At 43.1% G+C, this 27,184-nt stretch overlaps 1 protein-coding gene and 1 long non-coding RNA gene across 2 annotated transcripts; one reads left to right on the forward strand and one right to left on the reverse strand.

The window, feature by feature from the left end:
• Positions 1-1,341: 1,341 nt before the first annotated feature.
• LOC144601750 (mitogen-activated protein kinase 14A) lies at positions 1,342-26,929 on the reverse strand. Its single transcript, XM_078414112.1, has 12 exons — positions 26,678-26,929; positions 22,127-22,256; positions 21,959-22,017; positions 15,703-15,814; positions 14,632-14,661; positions 14,235-14,282; positions 10,887-11,001; positions 9,484-9,555; positions 7,550-7,626; positions 6,308-6,386; positions 3,551-3,724; positions 1,342-2,559 (listed from the first exon to the last, which is right to left on the reverse strand). The coding sequence occupies exons 1-12, from the start codon at positions 26,806-26,808 to the stop codon at positions 2,498-2,500; spliced, it is 1,089 nt and encodes a 362-aa protein (XP_078270238.1). The 5' UTR covers positions 26,809-26,929; the 3' UTR covers positions 1,342-2,497.
• LOC144601751 (uncharacterized) lies at positions 9,465-19,310 on the forward strand. Its single transcript, XR_013548364.1, has 3 exons — positions 9,465-9,567; positions 15,047-15,159; positions 19,010-19,310. It is a non-coding gene; the product is annotated as an uncharacterized LOC144601751 (long non-coding RNA).
• Positions 26,930-27,184: the final 255 nt, after the last annotated feature.

Below are 27,184 nucleotides of genomic sequence, written 5' to 3' on the forward strand. Positions count from 1 at the left end.
CCTTCTTCAGACTGAAGAGTCTCAACCCGAAACGTCACTTACTCCTTTTCTCCAGAGGTGCAACCTGACCCGCTGAGTTACTCCAGCTGATTGTGTCTATCTTAGAACCTAATAAGTCTTCCCCTTTCTATATTTGCCCTGTGAAATACTGAAACTGCATGATGTTCTCACATGTATGAACTGAAGCCCAGACTTTTTCAAAGTGTAAGACAGCTAAATTGTTTCTGAACTTTAAAATGCACATTTGGACTTGCAACTCCTTGCAACTGATAAGAATTATGCTGGTTCTTTGATCCAATCAATAAACAGAAGGGTCTCGACCCGAAACATCATCTATTCCTTTTCTCCAGAGATGCTGTCTGACCCGCCGAGTTATTCCAGCTTTTTGTGTCTATCTTTGCATTAAACAAATGTAACAGGTTTAATGCACAGAACACTATGATCTTCAATTAGCCACGCACTGTCACTGATTGTGTACTCAATATATCCGATTATGTTACAAGGGCTGAACAGATAAATATTTCACCGTTGAAATAGAATGAAGTGTTTTTTGTACATGCCGTACATTTTGCAGGGGAACCTATCCTACATTTGATGGAAGACAGCAACCCATTCACCAGCTGGCTATTGGGAGATCCTGATTGTTCAGCTTCTGGCTCACTAGGTGATATTTCCCATGCTCCATTCTGACTTGCCTTGCAACTGTCTAAATTTACTGGGTTAGCTGGAAAATGTAGTAGATCATATTTTAAGATGTTGCACAGAAATCCAGTAAGTGTTGGGTATATTAACAGGAACAGGGGGATGGCACAGTGGCACATCTGTTAGAGTTGCTGGCTCACAGCGCCAGAGACCTCGGTCCTCGGGTGCTGCCAGTGTGGAGTTTGCATGTTCTCCCTGTGTCCATAAGTTTTTTTTTTTTAGGGTGCTCCAGTTTCCACCCACTTCCCAAAGACGTGCAGGTTTGTACGTTAGACTTTATCGTGTAAAATCATGAGAGGGATAGATTGGGTAGATGCACAGAGTATCTTGCCCGGAGTGGGGGAATCGAGAACCAGAGGACAGAGGTTTAAGGTGAAGGGGGAAAGATTTTATAGGAATTAGAGGGGTAACTTTTTCACACAGAGGATGGTGGGTGTTTGGAATGAGCTGCGAGAGGAGGTAGTTGAGGCTGGGCTATTGCAACGTTTATGAAGCAACTAGACCAAGTGGACCCATTGGGCCCAAACCTCTCCTGCATTGGTGCAGCATCCTCTCCTCCCCCCCCTCCCCTCCATCCCACCTCCTTCCCCTCCCCCCCCACTCCGTCCCCCTCAACCCCCCTTATCCTCCCTCCTCCCTCAGAGATAGATTTAAACTTTAAAATGTGAATAACTTTAAAAATATAACACCGATTTCAATGAAACTTCCGTTAGCGCCAAAGGGATGACGGTGAGTAAGGTGGACCTAAAATTGTCACGCTATCATGTACCGTTTTGGCTGTAGTTCAGGAACAAACCAACAAACAAAGAAGAGTTTTAGTATATAGATTAGACAGGTACATGGATAGGACAGATTTAGAGGGATACAAGGGCCAAACGCAGGCAAGTGGGTCTAGTGTAGATGGGACATGTTGGTCGGTGTGGTCAAGTTAGGCCGAAGGGCCTTTTTCTTGGCTATAACTTTAGAGATACCACATGGAAACAGCTGGATTTGGCCCAACAAGTCAACACCGACGAGCGATCACCCATACACTAATTCTATCCAACCTATTTTGGATAATTTACTGAAGCTAATTAACCTATAAACCTGTATGTCTATGGGATGTGGGAGGAAACCAGAGCACCCAGAGAAAACCCATGTGGTCGTAAGGAGAACATATAAACTCTGCACATACAGCACTTATAGTCAGGATTGAACCCGGGTCTCTGGCACTGTCAGGCAGCAACAGTACCACAGCACCTGTTAATTGGCCCCTAAATTGCCCCCAATGAGAAGCGAGTGGATATGAAAGTGGGATTGCATAGAACTAGTGTGAACGGATGAACAAATGGTTGGCAGTGGGCCGAAGGGCTGTTTCCATCAAATTCAGCCATTAATCTAGAAAATCTGCCGTTTGACATCACCAAATGGCACACAGTGCCAGGTTATCAGAGGTTTGTTGGACTTCTTCAAAATGCAATGTATTGATGATGCTGATTAAGATGAAACTTGAGATATCCCCTTCATGTGCCCCAGCAAAAAAAAATGTTCACTTGCGGTGTCATGCTAATTGGCAAGAAGCAAAGTTTTTATATTAGAAAGTAGGGTTGAGTGACACTCGGTATCATTTGACGTGGAAACACAAGAGTGCAGATGTTGGAATTTTGAAAAGCAAAATGTCAAGCAAGAGTGCAGATGTTGGAATTTTGGAAATGGGACAAAAGCGATAAACCCATGCATTTTGACTGCTAGGACTTTGCATTGTGATTTGAGATTCATTCCAGATGAATGTACTGCCACTAGTGACCAAGTTGTATCAGGTTGCCATTTGCCTTGGGTTATCTGGGTCAAAAGTTGTAATCTCCAAGTGAAGAAGACCTAGAGGGGAGAAGAAAAAAACACCAACCTTTAGAAATAGTGGTTCACAAAGCCATTGGAACAGACTGCCATTTTGTTGCGAAAGTCTACTGTTCATACATAGTGAATCTTTTGTTTTGATTGTATGAATGAATGAAACTTTATTATCACATATGCCATGTCAGTGAAATTCTTTGTTTTGAATACCATGCACAATTTATGCAGAGTGTATGGGCAGCCAATACATTTCCAAAACGTTCGATGTAGTCCCTATAGTCCCTCTTCGTTCTAAGCGACCCTCCCCCACGCTGGGTCCCTCTGTTGGCAGCCCCACACCAGGTCCCTCTAGGATTAGTCTAATTTCTTTAGTCAGACAGTGGTGAATCTGTGGATTTCATTGCCACAGAAGGCTGTGGAGGCTGTCAATGGATATTGTGAAGGTGGAGATTGATAGGTTCTTGCTTAGAAAGGGTGTCAAGAATTATGCAGTGAAGGCAGGAGAATGGGGATGAGAGGGAAAGATAGATCAGCCATGATTGAATGGCGTAGACTTGATGGTCCGAATGGCCTAATTCTGCTCCTAAATTTATGAACTTTGGTCTCTGGACCACTCCCCCCTAACACGCCAGGTTGCTCTTTGTTCTCGGCGGACCCCACGCCAGTGGTAAACCTGACCACTTAAGCTGGTTTCTGGCTGTTTCCTTTGCCAAATGTACATTGCAGGTCAGAACCTATAGTTTTCCTTAAAAAATTCTGCAGACAACATTGCCAAGCATTCCCATGCAATAGATTACGTTTCTCCTTATACCGCCATTAGAAGAATTAAACAAGATTATTTCTCCCACAGCATAATAATAAACACAAGATATGTGCCCCATTCTGCTATTTCCCGTTTCCCCCTTTCCATAATCTATTGACCTTTCACAGACGTGTAGGTGGACGAGAGGGTCATTGAAGTGCACCTCTGTGAGCTTTCAAAAATAAAGTGATAAAAAGTCAAAGTAATACTTGCTTTTCCATTCTTCAACCTTAAGGTCCAGACTTTCAAAGGAATCATCGTATGGCTCTGCTTGTGGCTCGTTGTTTGGATCATGATGCTCGCTGAGATAAGAATGGGATAATGCATCGCCAGCTGTTATTCTCCTCTCAGGATCTAGAAGTAACATCCTTTCCAGCAGATCAACAGCTAGGGGAGAAGCGAGAGAGAGATATGTAAAGGACGTGGTTATACACATCTACAGTAAGTTACACAAGACCTTCCCTGAATGTAAAATTAACACAACCACCATTAAGATATCTCTTTCCTATCAGCTATAATGTTTTATTGATATTCGTTTCCTTCCTCTTGGACTTTTTTAGTTCTCCCTTGTTTAAAGTTTCTAGATGTTAACAATACTAGGGCATTTCCAGGAAAAAAGGAAATAAAACTCGATAGTTACACACAAACAGCTGCCAACTTTCCCTTCTCCATTAACCCTCATTGCACTAAAGAATCAGTGTCTAAGAACACAAAGAATGGATCTTGTGGGCAATTAGAACCCTCATGCTTGCTCTGTTAGTCAGGAAGATCATGAATGATTTTTTTTTTAAACCACATTATAATTTTCCTGCGCTAACGCTATATAATTTGATTTCCTTTCTAACAATAAAAGTCTGAAGAAGAGTCCCAACACACAATGTCACTTATCCATCTTCACCAGAGCCTGACCCGCTGAGTTACTCTAGCACTTTGTGTCCTATTTTTGTAAACCAGTATCTGCAGTTCCTTTGTTCTACATTTTTCTGCTCCACTGTGAAATCTCCTCAAGGTAAGCCTTTGAAGTTCTCCTCCTTCTTTCTCTGGTGGGAATTCTGTGAAACCCTCTCTCACTGCTCCTCCTCTGTGATTCCTGCTCTACGACTGTGTTCTGACCCGGACTCACTACCACAGCCACAATCAGCCTGAAGAAGGGTCTTGACCTGAAACGTCATCTATTCCTTTTCTCCAGAGATGCTGTCTGACCCGCTGAGTTACTCCAGCTTTTTGTGTCTATCTTCTCCTGAAATGCTGCCTGATCTGTGGGTCTTTTTTTGTGAATAAGCATCTGTTGTTCCTACTCTCTGAAAGCTATTAATCTCTACCTTGAATGTACTCAGTGACACAGCCTTCACTATCTGCCAGGTGAAGAAATGTTTTTGTTTTCAATTCTGAATGATCGATCCCCTTATTTTGAGAATGTGACCACTAGTTCTAGATACCCCTGCTGGGGAAGCAATGATCCCTACACACTATCTTTCAAGCTCCTAAAAACTTTCTATGTTTCACTAAGGTCTCGTCTAAACTCAAAAGAATACATACGAAGTCTGCTGAATCCTTCCTCATTTGTCAACTGCTCCATCCAACAACATTCCAGGAATCAATCCACTGGACCTTTTCCAAACTGCCCCCAACATGTTTATCCTTTCAGTGGGAGACAGGATCAATACGTGATATTACATGTGCGGTCTCACCAGGGCCTTCTAGAATTTCATAGGGGTATCGTTACTTTTGTACTCAAATTTTCATGCTATAAAGGACAATGTACACTTTGCCTTCCCAATTGCTTGCTGTATTTGCATGTTGTCATATAACAGTACAGCACAGGTACCAGCCCTTTGGGCCACAATGTTTGTGCTGAACCTGGTGCCACGTTAAACTGATCTCATTTGCCTGGACGTGATCCATATTCCTCCACTCCATGCACTTCCATGTGCCTATCTAAAAGGTTAAACGCCACTATTGTATCTGCCCCCACCATCACCCGACGGTACATTCCAGACCCCCACAACCCTCTAAAAAGAAACTTGCCCCACACATCTCCAGTAAACTTCCCCCTCTCACCTTATAGCTATGTCCTCTAACGTTGGAGATTTCCACTCTGGGTAGATGGCTCTTTCTGCCTTCTGCATTTCAAAATTTTATAGACTTTTATAACCTTTTAGTGATTTTGTGTGCATGAATACTCTGGGAACATTAACACCTTTCAATCTCCCGCTTTTTAAACAAATCTCAGTTTTCCTTTTTTTGCCAAACCTGATAACCTGCCATGTTTGTACATCACATCCATCTGCTGTGACTTCACTTCGTCACAGTCTCCTTGCATCATCATCATGAGCTGCACTGTCTCACAATCTTGAATCATGAACATTATATTTAGTCCCCTGCTACAAATGAATGATTTAGATTGTGAGCAACTGGAGCCCCAACACTGATCCTTGCAGCACTCCACTAGTCACAACCTTCCAACCCTCAAAGACCAATTTATTTTAATCCTGTATTTTCTGTCCGTTAACCAATCCTCAATCCATACCTTCACTCCCATGAGCTTCAATTTTTGTCAGTGATCTCCGGTGTGGAGCCTTCCATTTCTGCAACTCCAAAGACACTACATCGACTGTCCCCCTCATCTAGTCTGAAGCAGGTCTTCCCCAAATTACAGCAGAGTTCCGTTCCAGATAACCTTTTGTAATCCAAACAGTTCACAAGTCAGAAATGCGGACATGCACTGAGATTCCACATGGCAGAAGATCCCTACAGCAGCCCACACAACCTTGCAGCCACTCTTAAATACTTGTCCGTATATTGTGGGTTGTGCATAAGTAGGGCATCCGTTAACTGGGGAGGGTACCTATAACTAAAACCCCCCAAAACTAACATTTGTCCAACATAATCTTCCTTTTATAAATCTATTTGACTCTGTGCAGTTCTTTCAGTTCATCCTTAAACAAGTTGTGCCAATATTACCAATACCTTGTATTTTCATTGTTGGAAAAACTTGCTTGAAATTTTTCTTCTCTTGAGGTACGAGAGAACGGACATAGTTTTTTGCCTGAGGAAATTCAAATAGGTCAATGGCAAGCAAAACTTACGCTAAACTTGTTTGTTTAATGTCAAATGCAGCAACCAAATAGTTGGGGTGCTGAAGATTCCATTAAGATTATGCAACTTTACTAATTTCTATTCCACATATATAAGTGATTAAGGACCTTAGTTCAGTGAGCATATCTAGACAGTGATCATGCAGTACTAACTAGCAAGACTCGAGGTTCAGTCTGTCCTGAGTTAGTCAATCGCAACTGTACAGATCCATCATAAGTTATCTTCTGAAGGAAGGGGAAAATTAAATAAGGTTTTACACTTAAATACTATTGGAGTTCATGTGGGTAATTGATGTCTCATCAGTCAAAGATAGACACAAAATGCTAGAGTAAGTCCAGTGTTTGAGTTACTCCAGCATTTTATGTCTATCTTGAGTGCAGTTCCTTTTTATTACATCCTCAGCAGTCAAACTGTTTTGGCTTACGCATAACTGTCCAGGAGTACAAGCCATTGAAACAAGCCATTGAGGCTTTCAGAAGGAGGCTGATTAGCAGCAAATGGCTTTGGAACATTCTCAAAAAGCATTTGTACAAATAGTGGAAATATCATTCAAGGCAGTTTCTCTTATTCTTCCAGTCTTCTGTACAAGACTGGTTTACAATATATTGTATCGTACTTTCTGTGATATTCTGCTCAGTGACAGCTTTGAGGCAGTCAGCTTAGGTTGTTGCTTCATTGCAATGATTAGGGACCACAAAATCTAGCCAGCTCTGCAGGGAGTGCCACAGCATTGAGATGGCTCCCATTGCAGTGCGGCATTAGAACTGAGACTACAGCTCCTCTCAGGTAATTAGTGGCACAATAGTAGAATTGCTGCTTTGCAGCACCAGAGACCTAGGTTTGATCCTGATTACTCCCTGTGACTGCATGGGTTTTCTCCGAGTGCTCCGGTTTCCTTTCACTCTCCAAAGACGCACAGGTTTGTAGTTTAATTGGCTTCTGTAAACTGTCCCTAGTGTGTAGGATAGTGCTAGTGTACAGGTGATCGCTGGTCGGTGCGGACTTAGTGGGCCGAAGGGCCTGTTTCTGTATCTCTAAAGTTAAAGAATGGCAACTTTTAAAGAGAAATTCTCCCGTATTCTGCTCAATATATAAAATATAGTAAATACATACGTCTTTGTTCATGTTTTCCACCAGGTATTTTGGTGGTGTTCCCGTTAGATTCATGATCTTTTTCAGCTGGTCAAAATCTACACACAAAGGTCAAGGAAAGATTCCAACCCAAATTGTAATTGTCTTCATATTTACTTATAAAAGAGGCACCTATCCAAAATGCTGCATTATACTCTCGCTTTCATTTTATTCCTTCAATAAATATTCAGACTCTGAAGAAAGGTTCCGACCCAAAAAGTCACCCATCCTTTTTCTCCAGCGATGCTACCTGACCTGCTGAGTTACTCTGGCACTTTGTGTCAATCTTCAGTATAAACCAGCATCTGTAGTTCCTTTCTACTCTCAAATAGGAATTAGACTTATTTCCAAATGTAATATTTTTGGAACATTATTCAGTCATACAGATATCAACTAGAGTACAAACTATGAACTGCCTACTCTGAGGACCCTGGACTTGGGACTTCTGTTTTGCACTAGTATTGTGTTTTTTTAACATTTATGGCACATATTTTATTTATTGTGTTATCTATCAATACGGTGTTTTCAGACCTGTTATACTGCTGCTTATAAGAATTTAATTGTTTCGTTTTCGGGACATATGGCAGTTAAGCACTCCTGATTCTTAACAAATTAAGTCACAAAGACCCTTCAAATCCACTTTCATAATAAAACGTATCCTCCACTTGTTTAATGGTTGAAAGATCATTCTGAGAATGTGGTATAGTAAAGATCTGACTCCAGAACCAGGTTCCAAACCAACATTAGAACAAAAAAAAGAGTAATTGGCAGAGGTTTTGGTTCGGAGTCAATTCAAGCTCTACACCAGATGTATGCTCTGCAATATAAAAATGTGGTGCATGTCTACAACTACAAGGTTTGATATGTATACACACTTTTTTTCTTTATTGAGGAAGTTTTCATTTAACTGGAAAACGGTGCTTCTGACTTTGCAGAGGGAGGTGATGCTTGGAGGAGTTATATCTGATCCCACTGCCAAGTAAACCACAAACCCTGTTTTTGGTCCACCAAAGCCTGCCGGTAGCAGTCTTCTGATTGCTGACCATTTTAACTCCACTTCCTATTCCCATGCTGACCTTTCTGTCCTGGGCCTCCTCCATTGCCAGAGCAAGACCACACGGAAACTGGAGGAACAGCACCTCATATTCCGCTTGGTTAACTTACAACACATTAATATGACCATTAAATTATCTAATTTTAGGCAACAAACCTGCCCCCCACCCCCCCCCCCCACTCCTGTGCCCCACCTGGGCTCGTACCTATTTCTCCCTCTCCCTCCCCTTCCACTTACATTCCTTCCACTAGCTTCACAATTCCCAATTCTTCAATCCTTTTGTCTCACACCTTCTCTGTCAATTCATCTCTAGCCTTTGTCCAACCATCTGCCTATCAAAAAAACCCTCACCTGTATCCACCTATCACTTGCTATGCTTTGACCTGTCCTTCCTCTCTTCTAGGTTTCTAACCACCCTCTCCTCATCATAATCAGTCTGAAGAAGGTTCCCGCCCTGAAATGTTACCTATCCATGTTCTCCAGAGATGCTGCCTGACCCGCTGAGTTCCCCCAGCACTTTGTGTCTTTTTTTTGTAAATCAGCATCTGCAGTTCCTTGTTTCTAACCTTGTTTCTGAATTGCGATAGCAAAAGACTGCAGATAGTGGATATCTGACATAAAAACACAAAATGCGGGTGATACTCATCAGGTCAGGAATATTTGACTAAAATACGCTGCATTGATATTTCAACTCAATCTCCGATGATCAAACCCTGAAAAATGTATCTATTTTTTCTCCTTATATACTGAGTACGTCTACCATTTTATATTTGAATTTCTTGTTATTGAAAATTGCATTCATACAATAATGGAATATATTCCTTCCCCTTAATATTTGTGCAGATATCTAATCCAAGGATACGGTCAATTCCAGGGAAGATCACGGTCCTGGTGACCATCTCAGCCAGGATGCATCCCACCGACCAAATATCCACTGCACGCCAAGGTGAGAAAAGAAAGCAAGGATTAAACAAATTTCTAACACAATAAATTGTTTTGAAAAATAGTTAATTCCATTAAGATCTTTGAGATGCAGCCAAATGTCATTATCAATGGTTGCTTTTATTGTCACATGTGCGAAGTGCTAACGCCATTAAATTATTTATCTTACCAACAGTCCAGCAGAGTATTGCCACACCCCCGATCTTCGATTAGCAAGTGTGCAGACATAGTCTACTGAACCCGCAAGCAAGAGGCGCCATGTTTTGGCGCCATAAAAATAATGTAACAAAACATTTATTTTCCTTTGTCTCCCTTATCTGCTCACCCAATGCCTTGTCAACAACCCTATTCTTTCCCATCCCTCATCACTTCCCTGAGCCTTAGAAAACAATATTTATATTCTATCACAATGCAATACCTAGATGAGAAACTATCAAAAATATTTAGAAGGTATCACAAAATGCTGGCGTAACTCAGCAGGTCAAGCAGCACCTAGGAGAGAAGGAATGGGTGACGTTTCGGGTCGAGACCCTTCCTCAGACGTTTTGTACACAAAGGGTGGTGGGTGTATGGAACGAGCTGCCGGAGGAGGTGGTTGAGGCAGGTACTATCGCAGCGTTTAAGAAATATTTAGACAGACAAGCACATGGATAGGATGTTTAGTGGGATATATGGACAAACGCAGGCAGGTGGGATTAGTGTAGATGGGAGATGTTGGTCAGTGTGGGCAAATTGGGCCAATGGGCCTGATTCCACGCTGTATAACTCTGTTAAATAATTCGGATTGGCTTATTATCAACAATACCCCAAATTTCCAATTGCCCCTTACTGATATGTGAAAATGGAAAGCAGCTCCTAATAGGCTTTTCAACCTCTGAGGCATCTCAATTCACTGTATTATCTGTTTAAAATACATTCTCAATGGCAGGTTTAACTGCACGGTGATCAAGAATGGGAACGCTAGAGGATTTTGTTTTACTTCCCTTTCCTAACCCAGGGTCACAGAAAGCCAAACTTATTTAAAGTTGGGAGCATTCCTCAAGAGCTGGAATGCTCTTGAACTCAGGCAGGGTTCAAAAGGATTGGCAGGTGAGAGGGGCAAGGGCAACTTTTCACTCAAAGGGTTGGAGGTACATGGAACGATCTGCAAAGGAGGTCGTTCGGGCGGGTAGTATAACAGCATTTAAAAGACACTTGGACAAGTACATAGATAAGAAAGGTTTAGAGGGGCCAAATGGGAACAAATGGGACTTGCTTAGAGGGGGATCTTGGTCAGCATGGATGAGTTGAGCCGAAGGGTCTGTTTCCATGTTTGATTCGCACCTGAGTAACTGTAATGCATCCAGTTCAGGATAACCTCTGGGGGTCGGTACCAGCGAGTAATGACATAGCCTGTCATCTCCATCTCAGTGTGACGAGCTAACCCAAAGTCCAAAATCTGAAAAGAAAATTACTCAATAAATGCTGAGAGCTGACCACCTCAACCTTTTCAGTGCAAAGTAGGAATGTACAGACACAGATCATTGCAATTCATGAACGTTAAAGGAGCAATACATGTGAATTGTAAAGTAGTCTGTCATCTTGACGTGATGACCAGTCCAGTACCTGACAGGTTTAGTTTAGTTTTTTTAAATATGTGATGGGAGTAGAATTAGGCTATTCGGCCTACTCCGCCATTCAATCATGGCTGATCTACTTTCCCTCCTAACCCCATTCTCCTGCCTTCTCACCATAACCTCTGAAACCCGTACTAATCAGGAATCTATCTATCTCTGTCATAAATATTTCCACTGACTTGGCCTCCACAGCATTCTGAGGCAAAGAATTCCACAGATTCACCATCTTCTGACTAAAGAATTTCTCATCATCGCCCTCCTAAAAGAACGTCCTTTAATTCAGAGGCCAGTCCTAGACTCTCCCACTAGTGGAAACATCCTCTCCACATCCACTCTATTCAAGCCTTTCATTATTCTGGACATTTCAATGAGGTCCCCCCCTCATTCTTCTGAACTCCAGCGAGTACAGACCCAGTGCCGTCAAACGCTCATCATATGTTTATAGTTTCATAGTTTAGAGATACAGCGTGAAAACAGGCCCTTCAGCCCACTGAGTCCGCGACGACCAGCAAACCCCGCATTCTGTACACACTGGGGATAATTTTTTACAATTTTACCGAAGCCAATTAGCCTGCAAACCTGTACATCTTGGAGCGTGGAAGGAAACTGGAGCTCCCGGAGAAAACCCACGCAGGTCACAGGGAGAACGTACAAACTCTGTACAGATAGCACCCATGGTCAGGATGGAACCCGGGTTTCTGGCGCTGCAAGGCAGCAACTCTACCACCGAGCTACCGTGCCACCTCAGGTGTTTGTCAACTATGGGTCATAGTATTGACTAAGATTATTCTGATCATTTATACTTTTTCGATGATTTTCAAACTAAAATTAATTAATTGATCCCTGCTTCATCAAACCCTATCACAGCTACCTGTTATTTCTTCCCCTTCCCCAAACACCTTTATACACTCTCTACTACAAAATACAGTTTCGGGGAGCTGGGGCAAAATCGTTAGGGAAGGTTTCCTGTTTCTGGGAAAAAGACATTATACAACAAGCAATGTTTCAGGCCAATGTAATCCTTTCTCAAGCAAAACACAGGCTGAAGAAAGGTCCCATCTCAAAGCATCACCTATCCATTCCCCCCACAGATGCTGCCTGACCCGCTGAGTTAGTCCATCGTGTTGTGTTTTGCTTAAAATTCCATCATGTGCAGTTTTTGTGTCTCCACAAATTCTTTATCCTTCCTTAAGTTTGTGTTTCTTTCCCTCATTCCCAACTCCCCCCTCACTGCATAACCAAAGTATTGGAATGCACGTCAGGTAATGTTATGATCAAAACACAGAATAGATTCATCAGAAAGAAAATCACAAAAGTGCAGATGAAAATCATCTCATCAAGATGAGGGCAGTACAGTGGTGCTGCGGCAGAGTTGCTGCCTGACAGCAACACCAGAGACCTGGGTTCGATCCTGACGACGGGTGCAGTCTGTATGGAGTTTGTACATTCTCCCTGTGGCTGTATAGGTTTTATCCGGGTGTTCCGGTTTCATCCCATGCTCCAAAGACGTACAGGTTTGTAGGTTAATTGGCTTCAGTAAAATTGTAAATTGTCCCTAGTGTTCAGGACAGTCTTAGTGTACGGGGTGATCGCTGATCAGTGCAGACTTGGTGGGCCAAAGAGCCTGTTTTCGCACTGTATCTCTAAAGTCTAAATCTGAAATAAAAGCAGAAATAGCTGGAAAAACTCAGCAGTAGGTCACACAACACCCATGGAAAGACAAACTATTTACATTTCAGATCTGTAGAGACAAGGAACAGCAGATGCTACAATCTTAGGCAAAACACAAATTGATGGAGTAACTCAGTGGGGTCAGCCAACATCTGTGGGGGAAATGGAAAGACGAGACTCTTCTTCAGACTCGACCAGAATATTTCAGATCTGCAACCCCTCATGAAAATAGAGAGAAAGAAAGAAATAGGTTAGTTTAGGTAGCAGAGGTGGAGTTGGCCAAGTGATGGAACAGAGGGATGTCTGAGAGGGAATTGTTTGTGTAATATGTTGCTATTGTTGTCTAGTGTTCTGGAGCACATATTGCCATCAGGTCCTATCTATGTTCCACTTCCAATTTGGTCATGCTCGTGACATCTGGTTTTTGCTGCCAGAATTCCGACATCTTTCACCTTCATGTCAATTGTTCCTGATAATTTGCTCAAAGAGAATGGTTACCATCACAGTCCAGGCTCCCCATCATTGACTCCATCTCCATTCTTGCTGCCTTGGAAAAGTTGCTAACATAATCAACGGCTTGTCCCATCCCGCTCATTCATTCTTCTCCCCACTCCCGTTGGGCAGAAGGTACGAACACTTGAAACCATGCACCACTAGACACTGGACTAGCTTCTTCCCCTCTGTTATTAGGCTTCCGAACGGTCCTTCCATAATTGAGGGTACTATTCGATTCACCTCTTCCCCCATTGCGGACATTGGACTTTGTCTATGGAACAATAGGTGTCAGGGGTTATGGGGAGAAGGCAGGAGAATGGGGTTAAGAGGAAAAGATAGATCAGCCATGATTGAATGGTGGAGTAGACTTGATGGGCTGAATGGCTTAATTCTGCTCCTATCACTTATGAACTGATGCATGACAATGCTGAGAACTATATTCTGTACTCTGTATGTTCCCCTTTGGTCTACGTATCGTACTTTGACTTTGACTTGATTGTATTTATGTAGAGTCTGGTTGGGGAGCATGGAAATAAAGCCTTTCCACTGTACGTTGGTACATGTGACAATAAATCTTCAGTAGCAAACGGGAATCTTCATCTTATCAGTCTTGGCATCAGCCACAAAAACAATGACTTCATTATCCGTGTGTATATGTGTGTGGTTTGTTCTTTGTTTAAATCTATCTGGAAGCAGATAATTATCTGAAACCCTCTTCCTGACATGTTCAAAGATGTTGAGCATTCGTGTCACGCAAATCTAAACAAGACATTAAGTTTAAGACAATTGGGAAAATAAATAGAAGGTGTTGCCATTGTAGATGAAACAGTGTTTCTTAATTAATATCTTCAAATGTATGTCTCATTGTATAGTATACATTTATTCTTACCTTTAGTTCACAGTTCTGGTTCACTGCTAGATTACTTGGTTTAAGGTCCTGCACAAAGAGAAGAATCTACCTTTAGCAGCCTCTTGGCAAGTACAGGTATTCATTATTTGGGAAGAAAAGATAATCTCCCCTTGGCAAATAATTCAACTGAGTTACTGTAGCATGTTTTGATATTTGAACACATTTTTGACACAACCAGTCAAAATATAATTTTACAAGGATTAGCGCACTTGAACTCTAACAAGAGGAAGAGGCTAGTTGATAATAATTTAGAATTAAATGCACTATAAAGAGGAACATTTGCGGTTTGAGTGTCATTTATTTTTCATGTGAGAAATAGTGTTTGTTAAGTTAAGGAGCTCAAGGTTAAAATGATTTATTAAAGAAAGTGCCTTACCCTGTGTATAATCCCAGTAGAATGGATGTACTGCGGGAGAAATCAGACACAAAGTTAGTGGAATATCAAAGCAATAAATACTGAAAATTCATGGCAGATCAGTGCTAGGGACAGAGGAGGCAATTCATTTTCTGTTTGTTATCGTAAGCATTGAATTGTACCAAGTCCATATATATTTTGAAAAAGTTAAATTGGTTGAATATGGATGTCCAACTTTTGGAAACACTGACAGATACCAATGTGAATTTCAGAATGACTGCAACATGAACACTATAAGTTAGCCTGTATCTATCTTTTTGGTCAAAATCCAAGTTCGCTGTTGTTTCTTTTTCACTTACCGATAACTGTATTAAAAGCAGGAATGTGATAAATTAGATAATGAGAGACTTAAAATGACTCATTCTGTTTGATTTAGGTCCTGGACTTCCGATGATGGAGCCAATCGAGCAAATCCAGATACGATCTCCTTCAAGAGTACAGACATGACCTGCAGACTCTTTCATCTGAATAGACCAAGTTAACAACAAGGTGATTTCTTCTTTTCGATTGATTGTTTGAAAGGCGCAGCACAGTAACCGGCCTTTCGGCCCTCCTAATCCATGCCGTCCATTCAGGCTAGTTCTATGTAATAAAAAGGAACAGCAAATACTGGTTTATACCAGAGAAAGACACATAATGGCGGAGTAACTCAGCAGCTCAGGCAGCATCTCTGAAGAAAATGGATAGGTGACGTTTTGGGTCAAGGCCCTTCTTCAGAGTGAAGAAAGATCCCGACCCAAAAAAGTCACCTATCCATTTTCTCCAGAGATGCTGCCTGACCCACTGCCTGACCCATTGTGTTCTATATTATCCCGCTTTCACATCCACTGCCTATACACTAGGGACAATTTACAGAGGCCAATTAACCGACAAACCTGCACGTCTTTGGGATGTGAGTGGAAGCCGGAGCACCCGGGTTTTGGTGCCTGGAAGCTTAAAGCAGCCTGGATCTTTCTCCGTGAATCTATCCTGTGCCACTGCCCCCTCCCCCGCAACCCACTTCTGCACCCCCACACCGCCCAATCTCCTCACCTTCAGGCCACATAGAATCTGGTACGTTAGGAACACCACCATGTTGTCAGGGAGCTTCTGTTTCTTCATGATGTGACCCAGGTCATGCTCAACAAATGGCATCACCATGTAGCTGTGAACAGAGTTGACAAGCACACGTTTATGGACATACATGCAGATGTAAGCACTCGCACTAACTCCCAGCAACAGCAGTTATATTCGCACAGTTTGTTACTCTTGGAAGTTATGTTTTCATCTCTGCTCTATACTACTTTTGCAATACATTATTTATCCATCTTATTGTGTATTTATGTACCTGAGCCAAATCCAATACATCAGTTGTTCCAAATTGGACAGATACACATACAGGAAAGGTTTACAGGGATACGGGCCAAAGGCGAGCAGGTGGGACCAGCGCAGGTGAAGCATCTTGGTCAGCATGGGCAAGTTGTGCCAAAGGTCCTGTTTCTGTGTCATATGACTTTATGTCTCTATGGTGTATTTACGTGATAGTCCCAAATTCTTCCTGGTGGCAGATGATCTAGAACATGGGATAGGAATTGCGGGAGATGGACACAAAATGCTGGTGTAACTCAGAGGGTCAGGCAGCATCTCTCGAGATCCTTTTTCTCCAGAGATGCTGCCTGACTCGCTGAGTTACTCCAGCACTTTGTGTCTATCTTTGGTATGAATCAGTATCTGCAGTTCTTTGTTTCCACATAGGAATTGTGGGCCCCTTTGTAACACTTATTACAGAAGGGAAATATTCCCAATTGCCTTTTCAAGATAAGGAATAAGGACTTAATGTTAAGTGAGTACTGAAGAGCCAGCTCTACTATTGAGCACTGGAGGACACTGGACCCTGTCTAATAACTTACCTTCCATTTGTTTGCTCTGCAACCATGTAAATACTTCCTCTCAAAGATAAAATACAAAATCCTTTTGAAAATCACTAGTAATTCTCTGCCGGCCAACATTAGGGGAGTGAATTCCAGGACACATCAAGCGGAAAGTAAATTACCCTAATTTCTTTTCTCTGGTTCTCTTACTAACAACCTCACATCAATCTCTTCTGGCTACCTTCCTGATCCCAGAACAGGTTTTCCTGGTCTATCAACATTAATATCACATTTTTTTCTTAATCTATTGAAATGCTGGACAAGTCAACAACTCTGGAGAGAGAAACAGGTAACATTTCTGGTCAATGATTGCTCATCTCAATTCAGATGAAATGTCATTGTCTGAAAATATTGAGTTGCTCATACTTACTTTAATTGGCACCAGGGAAGGGAACAACAGTCCATGTTCTTTCCACTGCCTTGCACATTCACCTCAACACACTGCAGTGTAGAAGTACTGAGGGTGCTGGAAGTGAGGTCCTGGCACATCTATGATCCACTATCTCCAGAGCCGGCTGCGATTCATCCTGAGACAAGGCCCAATTTGTATCTGGCTCCTCAGCTTCATACTAGCCGCAGCTTATTGACCATGACCCCAATCATTTACTGGTGTCACCTACCTTCATTGAAATGGTGCAGTTTAGTTTAGAGATGCATTGAGGCAGTCTCAAGTACGGCTCAGGCCATTAACACTTGCAGTCTCCAAAGATGAGCATTTTCCACACTTCCTATTTTTATTTCAGAGATATTGAATAAAAGTAGTTACGTAGGCCACCACTGTTGGACAAATTATGGGTAATTATGATTCAGAGTATAGAAGGGAGATCGACGATTGATTGAATGGTGCCAGAACAACAGCTTTGCTCTCAAAGTCAGAAGGGCCAAGGAGCTGATCATTGAATTTAGAAGAGGGAAGCTGAGCATTATGAACCTTTCTTACTCAGTGGGTTGGCCACGGAGAGAATCAAAAACTTCACATTCCTGGACATGTAAATCTCTGAAGATCTATCCTGGGTCCAGAACATTGATGCAATCAGAAATAAATCTCATCTACACCTCTACTTCTTGAGAAGATTGAGGAGATTTGGTATGTCGATGAATACTCTCTTGAACTTCTACAGGTAAACAGAAGAGAGCATTCATCACGGCCTGGATCGACAACCCAAGCACCCAGGAACAAAGGAGATTATAAAACATGGTAGACACTGCCCCGGTCCCTCACAGGTACTGACCTCCCCAACATCAAAGGGATCTATTGGAGATGTTTCCTGGAAAAGGCAGCCATCATTGTCAGAGACCCACAACACTCTGGCCACACCCTCATTTCACTCCTGCCATCGGGAAGAATGTATAGGAGTCTGAAAACTGTAACCACCAGGTTCAAGAACAGCTTCTTCCCAACAATCATTAGGCTCTTGAACACTACAAACACCAACTAAACTGGGAACCATGAAGTGTCTTGGTTCAATGGTCCTTTATTGTCACACATGCACTGCACAGTGAAACTCTTGCACCTGTTGCCATATTTTGTGCCATTTACAAAAAAAAAAGAAAAAGTACAAAGTGGGATGCACACAAGTGCCCCAATCCACGTATGCCCAGGGGAACCTCAGGCTGCTGCAGGGCCTCCTCCATCGCTCTCAAATGGCTCGAAGCATTAAAGTTTTGGGGCTTTTTGTGCTAATATTAATTTTTAAATTAAATTTATTAAGCAGACTCATGGTCCATTAGAATACACATACAGTACACAGTATATACATATAAAATTAAATTAAGTTAGAAAAGGCAACAATACCAATGTTTCCACATTGGTGACAGGTATCTCACGGCACTGAAACCAGGATTTACCAGCAGCACAATGATGGAATTCTGAGAACCATTCAATCGGCATATAGATGTAAACATGAGATTCCTCAACAGGGCATGAAACATATTGACTCCTGCACTACAAAACAGTTCACTTGCACTGCACCACCTTGGCTTTCTAAGCAATATGCGCATGCAGTCATTATAGGCAACCTTAAGTTTATGGATGCTTGACTTATTAAACTTTATCCACAAAGGAGCAGTGTAAAGAGGAGTACAGTACGCTCTAAACAGGTTTATCTTGACATTTCCTGAGCACCAGTGGAATTTCCTAACCAACATGTTAGCTTGTGCATACAACATGCGGCGCTGTCTATACATGTAATACTGGAAACCCTCATGATAATGGAGCATGACCGGGTGGCGCTGGCAATGGCTGCCTCGTCAACAGTCTGTCTGACCTTTCCTTCTTTGTGTTTTAATAGTATGTGTTAAATGTATGTTTTTAGTGTTCTTTAGCTTGTTTTATGTGGGGGATGGGGGTTGGGGGAAACTTTTTCTAATCTCTTACCTCGACGGAGATGCGTTTTTTTTTCCATATCGTATCACTGTTCACACTGCAGCCTAACAGCGAGGAGATGGTGGCCTTTGCTGGAGACCGCCTTTTGAGAGTTCCACAACGGGTGCCTGCGGACTTACCATCGCGGAGCTCACAATCCATTTGCCAGGGATCGACCTCTGAGCTCCAACCATGGGTGCTTGCGGACTTAACATCAAGGAGCCCGCAGTCTCTGGTCAGAGACCGACTTCAGTAACTCCAAGCCGCAGGAGCTTCGACTGCCCTGATGCGGGAGCTTCGATCGCCCTGACGCGGGAGCTTCGACCGCATCGACGGATGGTTCGACTGCCCTGACAGTGGGAGAATATAGAGGAAGAAGATTTGGACTTTTTTGCCTTCCATCACAGTGAGGAGTGTGGAATCCGCTGTGGTGGGTGTTTATGTTAACTTTTATGTAGTTGTGTGTCTTGTTGCATTTTTTTCGTATGGCTGCATGGTAATTCGCATATCACTATACCTGAATTGGTACATGTGACAATAAAAGACCTTTGAAACCTTTAATCGAGTGAGGTATTATCATTGTATGTAGTAGAAACAAAGAAATGCAGATGCTGGTTATAACACAAAAGGACACAAAGTGCTGGACTAACTCAGCAGGACAGGCAAAATCTCTGGAGAACATGGATAAGTGGCGTTGCAGGTCGGGACCCTTCGTCAGACCCATTCAGTCTGCTGAGTTACTCTCGCACTTTATGTCGTTTCGCCTCAAAACTAGTGGTTGATGCGGCTGGTGTGCACCAGCGAGGCATTTATTCACAAAATGCTGGAGTAACTCAGCAGGTCAGGCAGCATCTCAGGAGAGAAGGAATGGGTGACGTTTCGGGTCGAGTCCCTTCTTCAGACTTGTACTACCAGCGAGCCATTCTTCACCAGCTACTGTACTGCCCGGCTGTTGTTATGACTCACGTTGTAGCCCCCTGGTTGGCAGAGCTTTCCTCGGGCTACCACCGACGGGACGTGCTCGGTCACCGTGGTGTTCCCTGCCCCCTCACGAGCCTCCGCTTCTTCCTTTCGCCCATCGCTATGTCCGCTCCCCCACTGCCACCTCCTCCTTCTCCTTGTCCACTCCGCCGCTTCCTCCTCCACTGTTGCCTTCTCCTCCAAGGTGGAATATGTCGGTGACTCCAGGGGAGAGGCAGCAGGGGGGGGGGGGGGGGGGGAAGAGCGGATAAAGCAACGCCCATCAGGAACAAGCGGCAGCAGGTGAGAGGGGAGAGAGCCCCATGATAACCGGGTACGTCCTGTCGGTGGCAGCGGCCTGAAGAAAGCACTGCCGACCAGGAGCTACAACAGGAGCTACAACAACAGCGTAGTCAACTGGACTAGGCTGCTGGTGAAGACGGGCTTGTGGTGCGCATTGCGAGCCGGGGGAAGAGTCAGTAGGTCTGTCCACTATTTTACGAGATATCTATGAGTACTGTGTGTACAGACCGGTTTTACTGCTGTAAGTAAGAATTTCATTGTTCTATTTTTGGCACATCTGACAATTAGACACTCTTGACTATGTTGTCAAAGGTATGCTGTGCAAGGCAGCAGATGCTTCCTGCTACCAAATGTTGAATGGATCATTGGTAAGCCATGGCAACCAGTAACAAAAGTATGCAGGAATAAGGATGCAAGGCAGGAGAATAATGCAGATATGTGGAGGTGGGAATGAGATCATATTGGATTACTAGGTGTATAAAGTTGAGCAGTTTGAATTTAATGCCCTGAGAATGCCAGGAATGAGTAGGTTAACCTATGATGAGCGTTTGTCGGCACTGGGCCTGTACTCGCTGGAGTTTAGAAGAATGAGGGGTGACCTCATTGAAACATACAGAATAGCGAAAGGCTTGGATAGATGAATGTGGGGAGGATGTTTCCACTAGTGGGAGAGTCTAGGACTGGAGGCTATATTCTCAGAATTAAGGGACCGTTCTTTTAGGAAAGAGATGAGCAGAAATTTATTTAGTGAATCTGTGGAATTCTTTGTCACAGAAGGCTGTGGAGGCCAAGTCAGTGGATATTTTAAAGGCAGAGATAGATAGATTTTTAATTACTACAGGTGTCAGAGGTTATGGGGAGAAGGCAGGGGAATGGGGTTAGGAGGGAGAGATAGATCAGCCACGATTGAAAGGCAGAGTAGACTTGATGGGCCGAATGGCCTAATTCTACATAAGATCTCTTATGACCTTATGCGTGGACGAACTTATGGACATTAGTGTCTTTACTTTAGAGATCCAGTGTGGAAACGGGCCCCTCGGCCCACCGAGTCTGTGCTAGCCAGTGATCACCATACACTAGCACTATCCTACACACTAGGGACAATTTACAATTTTACCAAGGCCAATTAACCAACAAATCTGTAGGTCTTTGGAGTGTGGGAGGTAACCAGAGCACCTGGAAAAAAACCCAGGGAGAGAATACAAGCAGCACTCACAGTCAGGATTGAACCTGGATCTCTGATACTGTAAGGCTGTAACTCTACTGCTGGCACCACTGTACAACCCTAATATTGAAAAGATGATTTTCATTATCTGCACTTTTTTGATTTTCTTTCTGCTTAATCTATACATTCATGTATAGATACTTCATACATACATTAATCTATACAAACATATCATATTTGTTCATACATTCCCTGACTTGTATTCCAACATTCTGTACAGACAGCACCCGTAGTCGGAATTGAACCCAGATCTCTGGCGCTGCAAGGCAGCAACTCCACCGCTGCGCTACCAGGCCGCCCTAAATTGAGGATTGTAACAGATGACGTACATACTCCACATACAGACAACATACTCTTAAGTTGTTGTTGTGCAAATAGAATGGGATTCAGAAGACGAGCAAGGAAAGCAGTCAAAGCACCGGGAATTGGTTGAGGCTTATGTAACAGCAAGACAGTGCATGTTACAGAGGAATCCAAAACATTATCAATATAGCAAGAAATAACAAACATTAGTCATGTACTCACAAGCTCTGGAACGTCTGCAAGTAGTCTTCAGGTGAAAATACATTCAGCAAACAGACCACCTGCAAAAGCAAAATTGCTGTTAATAGTCAGAGTTGAAACATGAACAAACTACATACCATGTTAATGTGTTCAGAATTTATTTGTTGATACCCGTCGATCTGAACTTACGTTTTCATGTTTCATATGTTTAAGCAGTCGCAGTTCACGGTACGCCCTCTTGGCATGCATTAAAGATTGGAAGGGGCGATGCAGCTTTTTCACAGCTACTTTCTCCCCTGTTTTCTGGTCAATAGCTGAACTGCACAAGAAACGGGGTATTAAGACTTGTCGGCTGATGTGGTAGTGCCAATGGAGAGTGCTCATTGCAGGTGTTAGAGGTCACGGAGAGGAAGAAACAGTCACAGGGGGAACGTACAAACTCTGCACAGATTCTTGGACAGCTGCTTTTTTTCTTTGTTGAAAAAATGCCTTGGGAATTTTTTATTACATCATCTGGTCGGTGTGGACTCGGTGGGCCTGTTTCCGTGCTGTATCTTTCAGTCAAATAATCAAAAAAACACCATGGTTATATCTGCTCCTTCAGATGATGCAACAAAAAAATTCCCACGCCATTTTTTCAAAGAAGAAAAAATCAGTTGTCGAAGAATCTTGAACAACACGTCCCTTAACCAACACCATCAAGAACAGCCATTGCTACCCATGGTAATTGCCTCTGAGTAGTAAGTACATTTTCAATTGTAATGTCCTTAAGACATTCAGTCCTTAAGACATCTTCAGACTTAAGGGTCTGAAGAAGGGTTCCAACCCAAAACGTCACCCCTTCTTTTTCTCCAGAGATGCTGCCTGACACTGAGTTACTCCAGCATTTTGCGTCTATCCTTCTGACAGTCTTATTTCAGAACATGTTTTTTCTTTATATCTGTTGAGTAAGTTGATTATCTCACTGGTTGCAGGTCGTAAAGTTAGTCAATGATTCTCCAAGGTGTTTTTTCCCCTGTGTCTAATCATTTAAATAAGAAATAGTTAAAATATCTTGAACAGAAATAGCATTGTCCATTATTGAAATGTTTCAATTCCCCGTGCACAGTTCCATCTTTCTCTTATTCTCCATCATCAAAACCAGACTTGGCATTCTGAGCAAAACAACCTGAATGGAACAGCGATATGTCATAGTACTAGCCCCATCGTCAATGTCTACATTAGAAACATAGAAAATAGGTGCCGGAGTAGGCCATTCAGCCCTTTGAGTCAGGGCCCTTCATTCAATATGATCATGGCTGATCATCCAAAATCATTACCCTGTTCCTGCTTTAGATATTGCCCTAAGAGCTGTATCTAACTCTCTCTTGAAAACATCCAGAGAATTGGCCTCCACTGGCTTCTGTAGCAGAGAATTCCACAGATTCACAACTCTGGGTGAAAAAAGTTTTTCCTCATCTCGGTCCTAAATGGCCTACCCCTTTTTCTTATGCTCATGACAACAGCAACTACATTCCAGTAGTTCTTCAATGACTGCAGAGTTGTGTGAGACACTTGGCGAGATACTTTATGCTCTATTTTAATGCAAAACGTATGAAACGTTTAATCCGCAAATGTATTACAAAATGAGAGATCGCAAGAAAAAGATAATGACAGTGCCCAAAAGTAAACTGAAACTTGCAAGTCAAATGCTGGAGACAATATATTTGATTCATGCAGCACAGTAAAAGGGCATTCCTGCCATCATGTCTGTGTCAGTGCCAGCAGTTTCATAGAACAGCCAATTAGTCAGTCTGCTTGATCTTTCCCATTAGTATTGAAGATCTCACCTTTAACAATATCACCAATTCAAAATTGATATATAGTTCAAGCAAAATACAAATAATGGAGGAGCACAAATCATTCTTAATATTCAACAGCATTTTAAATTATGTTTATTAAATGTGTGTCTACTAAAATGTATGATCAAATATTGCTAAAAATGTTTATTTACAGTTCAAGGAGATCCATTCCTTTGGACATTTACTTTAGATGTTCGAGATACAGTGTGGAAACAGGCCACCGAGTCCACGCCGACCAGCGTTCACCCCATACACCAGTACTATCCCACACACCAAGGACAATTTACAGAAGCCAATTAACCTACAAACTATTTATTGGGAATGTGGGAGGAAACTTGAGCACCCAGAGAAAACCCATGCAGTCACAGGGAGAACATACAAACTCCGTACAGACAGCATCCGTAGTCAGGATTAAACCCGTCTCTACCGCTGTAAGGCAGCAACTCTACCGCTGCACCACCGTGCTACCCTTGTCACTATGTATTTTGAAGGTCCTCTTATTTTATATATCCAATTGGATATTGGTACATTATTCTGAAGAAGGGTCTTGACCCGAACGTCATCCTTTCCTTCTCTCCAGAGATGCTGCCTGTCCCGGCTGAGTTACTCCAGCATTTTGTATCTATCTTCGGTTTAAGCCAGCATCTGCAGTTCCTTCCTACACATTATTCTTATGTCCTTTGGTCAACTTTTACTAAATCATGTAGCTATCCTGTTGATAATATATTACAGGGACAGATCTGACCCATTTGTGAACTGAAGTAAATGGTTATTGAGCCAGTATTTATTTAGTCGGGTTGAAATTGTATGCAATAATAATTGACATATTTGCATAGAAGTGATACAATACAATACAATATATCTTTATTGTCATTGTACAGGGGTACCACGAGATTGGGAATGCGCCTCCCATACGATGCAATAATTTAATTAGCTAGTCAGTATTAATTTAAACAACCCAATGAAACAAATTGCAACAGTTTTAAAACAGAATAAAGTGCAAGTAGATCTGTGCCGGATCACTGTGCGATGTGACCATCCAGCTCAGCAGGACCGGTTCATAGCAGCTATGGCCCTGGGGATGAAGCTGTTCCTGAGTCCGAGTCTGAGTCTGAGAGGAGCAGAATTAGGCTATTTGGCCCATCAAGTCTACTCTGCCATTCAATCATGGCTGATCTATCTTTCCTTCTCAACCCCATTCTCCTCCCTTCTCCCCATAGCCCCTGACACCCGTACTAATCAAGAATCTATCTATCTAAGCCTTAAACGTATCCACTGACTTGGCCTCTGCAGCCTTCTGTGGCAATGAATTCCACAGATTCACCACCCTCTGTCTAAAGAAATTCTTCCTCATCTCCTTCCTAAAGGAACATCCTTTAATTCTGAGGCTATGACCTCTGGTCGTCGACCCTCCCACTGGTGGAAACATCCTGTCCACATCCACTCTATCCAAGCCTTTCACTATTCGATAATCAGTTCAGTCAGTTTTTTTTTCATTTCTATTCCGTTTCCAACTCCCCATTTTAAAGTAATTGTTCCCTTGACTGCTTTGGTCTGCATCTATCAAGGACATTATCCCTGTTCTCTAATACTCTACCTACCTCTGAGACTTCAGGCTCATTGTCTCACTTTTCCAGTTTTGATGAAACCCCTCTAGTTCTGAAACATCCACTCTGTTTCTCTCCTCCCCGATGCTGCCTGACCTGCTGGGTACTTCTAGCATTTTCTGCTTCTGTTTGCTTTGATCAAGGTTTACATGGGAACTTGGCACATGTCTGCAACCACTTCAGTCAGGACAAAGAAACTAAGGAATGGTTTTAAGATGTACTGGAGGTGCAGAGCTCCAGTGAGCGGGTCGGCTTCCATCTCTGTATTTTGACAGAAACCCCGAGTTGCCTCAAATTCCCGGGAAGGGGAGATGAACTTTAGAAACGGGCGAAACAGACTGATTAATGGAGACACAAGCAACTGCAGATACTGGTTTACTAAAAAAAAAAAACACACACACAAAGTCCTGGAGTACCTCAGCAGCCTGGGAGCATCCCTGCAGGACATGGATAAAGAAGGTACAGACCGAAGAAGGCTCCCTAGCTGTAATGTCGCCAATCCATGTCCTCCAGAGATGCTACCTGACCCGTTGAGTTACTCCAGCACTGTGACTTCCCACTGATTAATGGGTTCGGATCATCTTTACATATTCTGTTGTGCTGCTGCAAGTTTAAAAAAAAAATCATTGTTCTGTTTGGAACATGTGACAATAAAATACTCTTGACTCTGTGTTAACGGACGAGGCTTCAAAGTCACACCATGCCTGAAGACCTCGTGTTGTCTGTCTACTTATCTCCCTGCCCATTGGATCACTCCCGTTTCCTACCGTTGTTTCTAAACTCTGCGTCCATTTTACTTGATTATATTCCTTAACTCTCTCCTCATTCCCCCCGATGTTATCATCGACATCGATAATTTCATGGCAGATAATGAAACCCAACACAATGTATTTTTAATCTCTGTTGACTTTGGTGGGCGGCAGAGCCCAACCCCAATGATGTAAACACGGCGACCACTCCCAACCCGCTCCACATCTTTCAGCGAGCAAGTTACTCCAGGTTTTTATGTCTAAGATTCTGGGGAAATTGCTTTCGCCTGGAGTTTCATGCTGTGTGTGTGTGTGTGTGTGTGTGTGTGTGTGTGTGTGTACAGCTCTTATCAATAGCTTTACCACCATATACTGCGCGCCACTTGACCATCTCCCCTCCCTCCCTTAGTTGCTGTGTCCTTTCTAGACCCCCCCTCTCCAAGGACAGTCAAACATCAAGCAACTCCTCAGGACCCAGAGCCCCGCCTCATCAGAAGCCTAGACGTCAATGTGCTGTGCAACAGTCAACCAACACACACTCACCACACACTCCCGTACGCCCCTGTTCCAATCGGTGTGAGATCGAAGTACTTGACCGGCACTTCCCACAGTGTCTTGTTCACTTCCATTCGGTGGAAGCCTCTCTTGGTCGGCGTCGGCGTCGGCGTCCCCATCTCCTCTCCTCTCCTCTCCTCTCCTCTCCCCGGGGCAGAGCGAAGGTGCAAGCGGGAGCGGTGCAACCGGAGGAGAGCCTTTCCCTTTGCAAGTTGTCCAGGTTTGTCTCACCTGCCCAGTTCCTCGCGACTGCGCACTCAGCCTGGGGCAAACTCCCTGCCGACTGTTAACTCTTCATGTGCAACGCATTCATCAAAAGTCGTCGGAGCAGAATTAGGCCATTCGGCCCATCGAGGCTACTCCGCCATTCAATCATCATGGCTGATCTATCCTTTCCTCTCAACCCCACCCCCCCCCCTGCCTTCTCCCCATAACCCGTGAAAGGATGTGGTGCCCCGAAACTGTACCCTTCCCATTTCCATTCCACCAGTAACA

The sequence above is a fragment of the Rhinoraja longicauda genome, chromosome 17, assembly GCF_053455715.1.
Source record: "Rhinoraja longicauda isolate Sanriku21f chromosome 17, sRhiLon1.1, whole genome shotgun sequence".
NCBI lineage: Eukaryota > Metazoa > Chordata > Chondrichthyes > Rajiformes > Arhynchobatidae > Rhinoraja > Rhinoraja longicauda.

Coding starts and splice junctions, on each gene's coding strand:
- LOC144601750 (XM_078414112.1), bottom strand. CDS start 26,808: ATGGGGACGCCGACGCCGACGCCGACCAAGAGAGGCTTCCACCGAATG. Junction 14,662..15,702: donor AGATTCTATGTGGCCTGAAG/GTGAGGAGATTG, acceptor TTTCTCCCGCAG/TACATCCATTCTACTGGGAT. Junction 3,725..6,307: donor TCCAACAATGAAAATACAAG/GTATTGGTAATA, acceptor CTTCTCCCCTAG/CTGTTGATCTGCTGGAAAGG.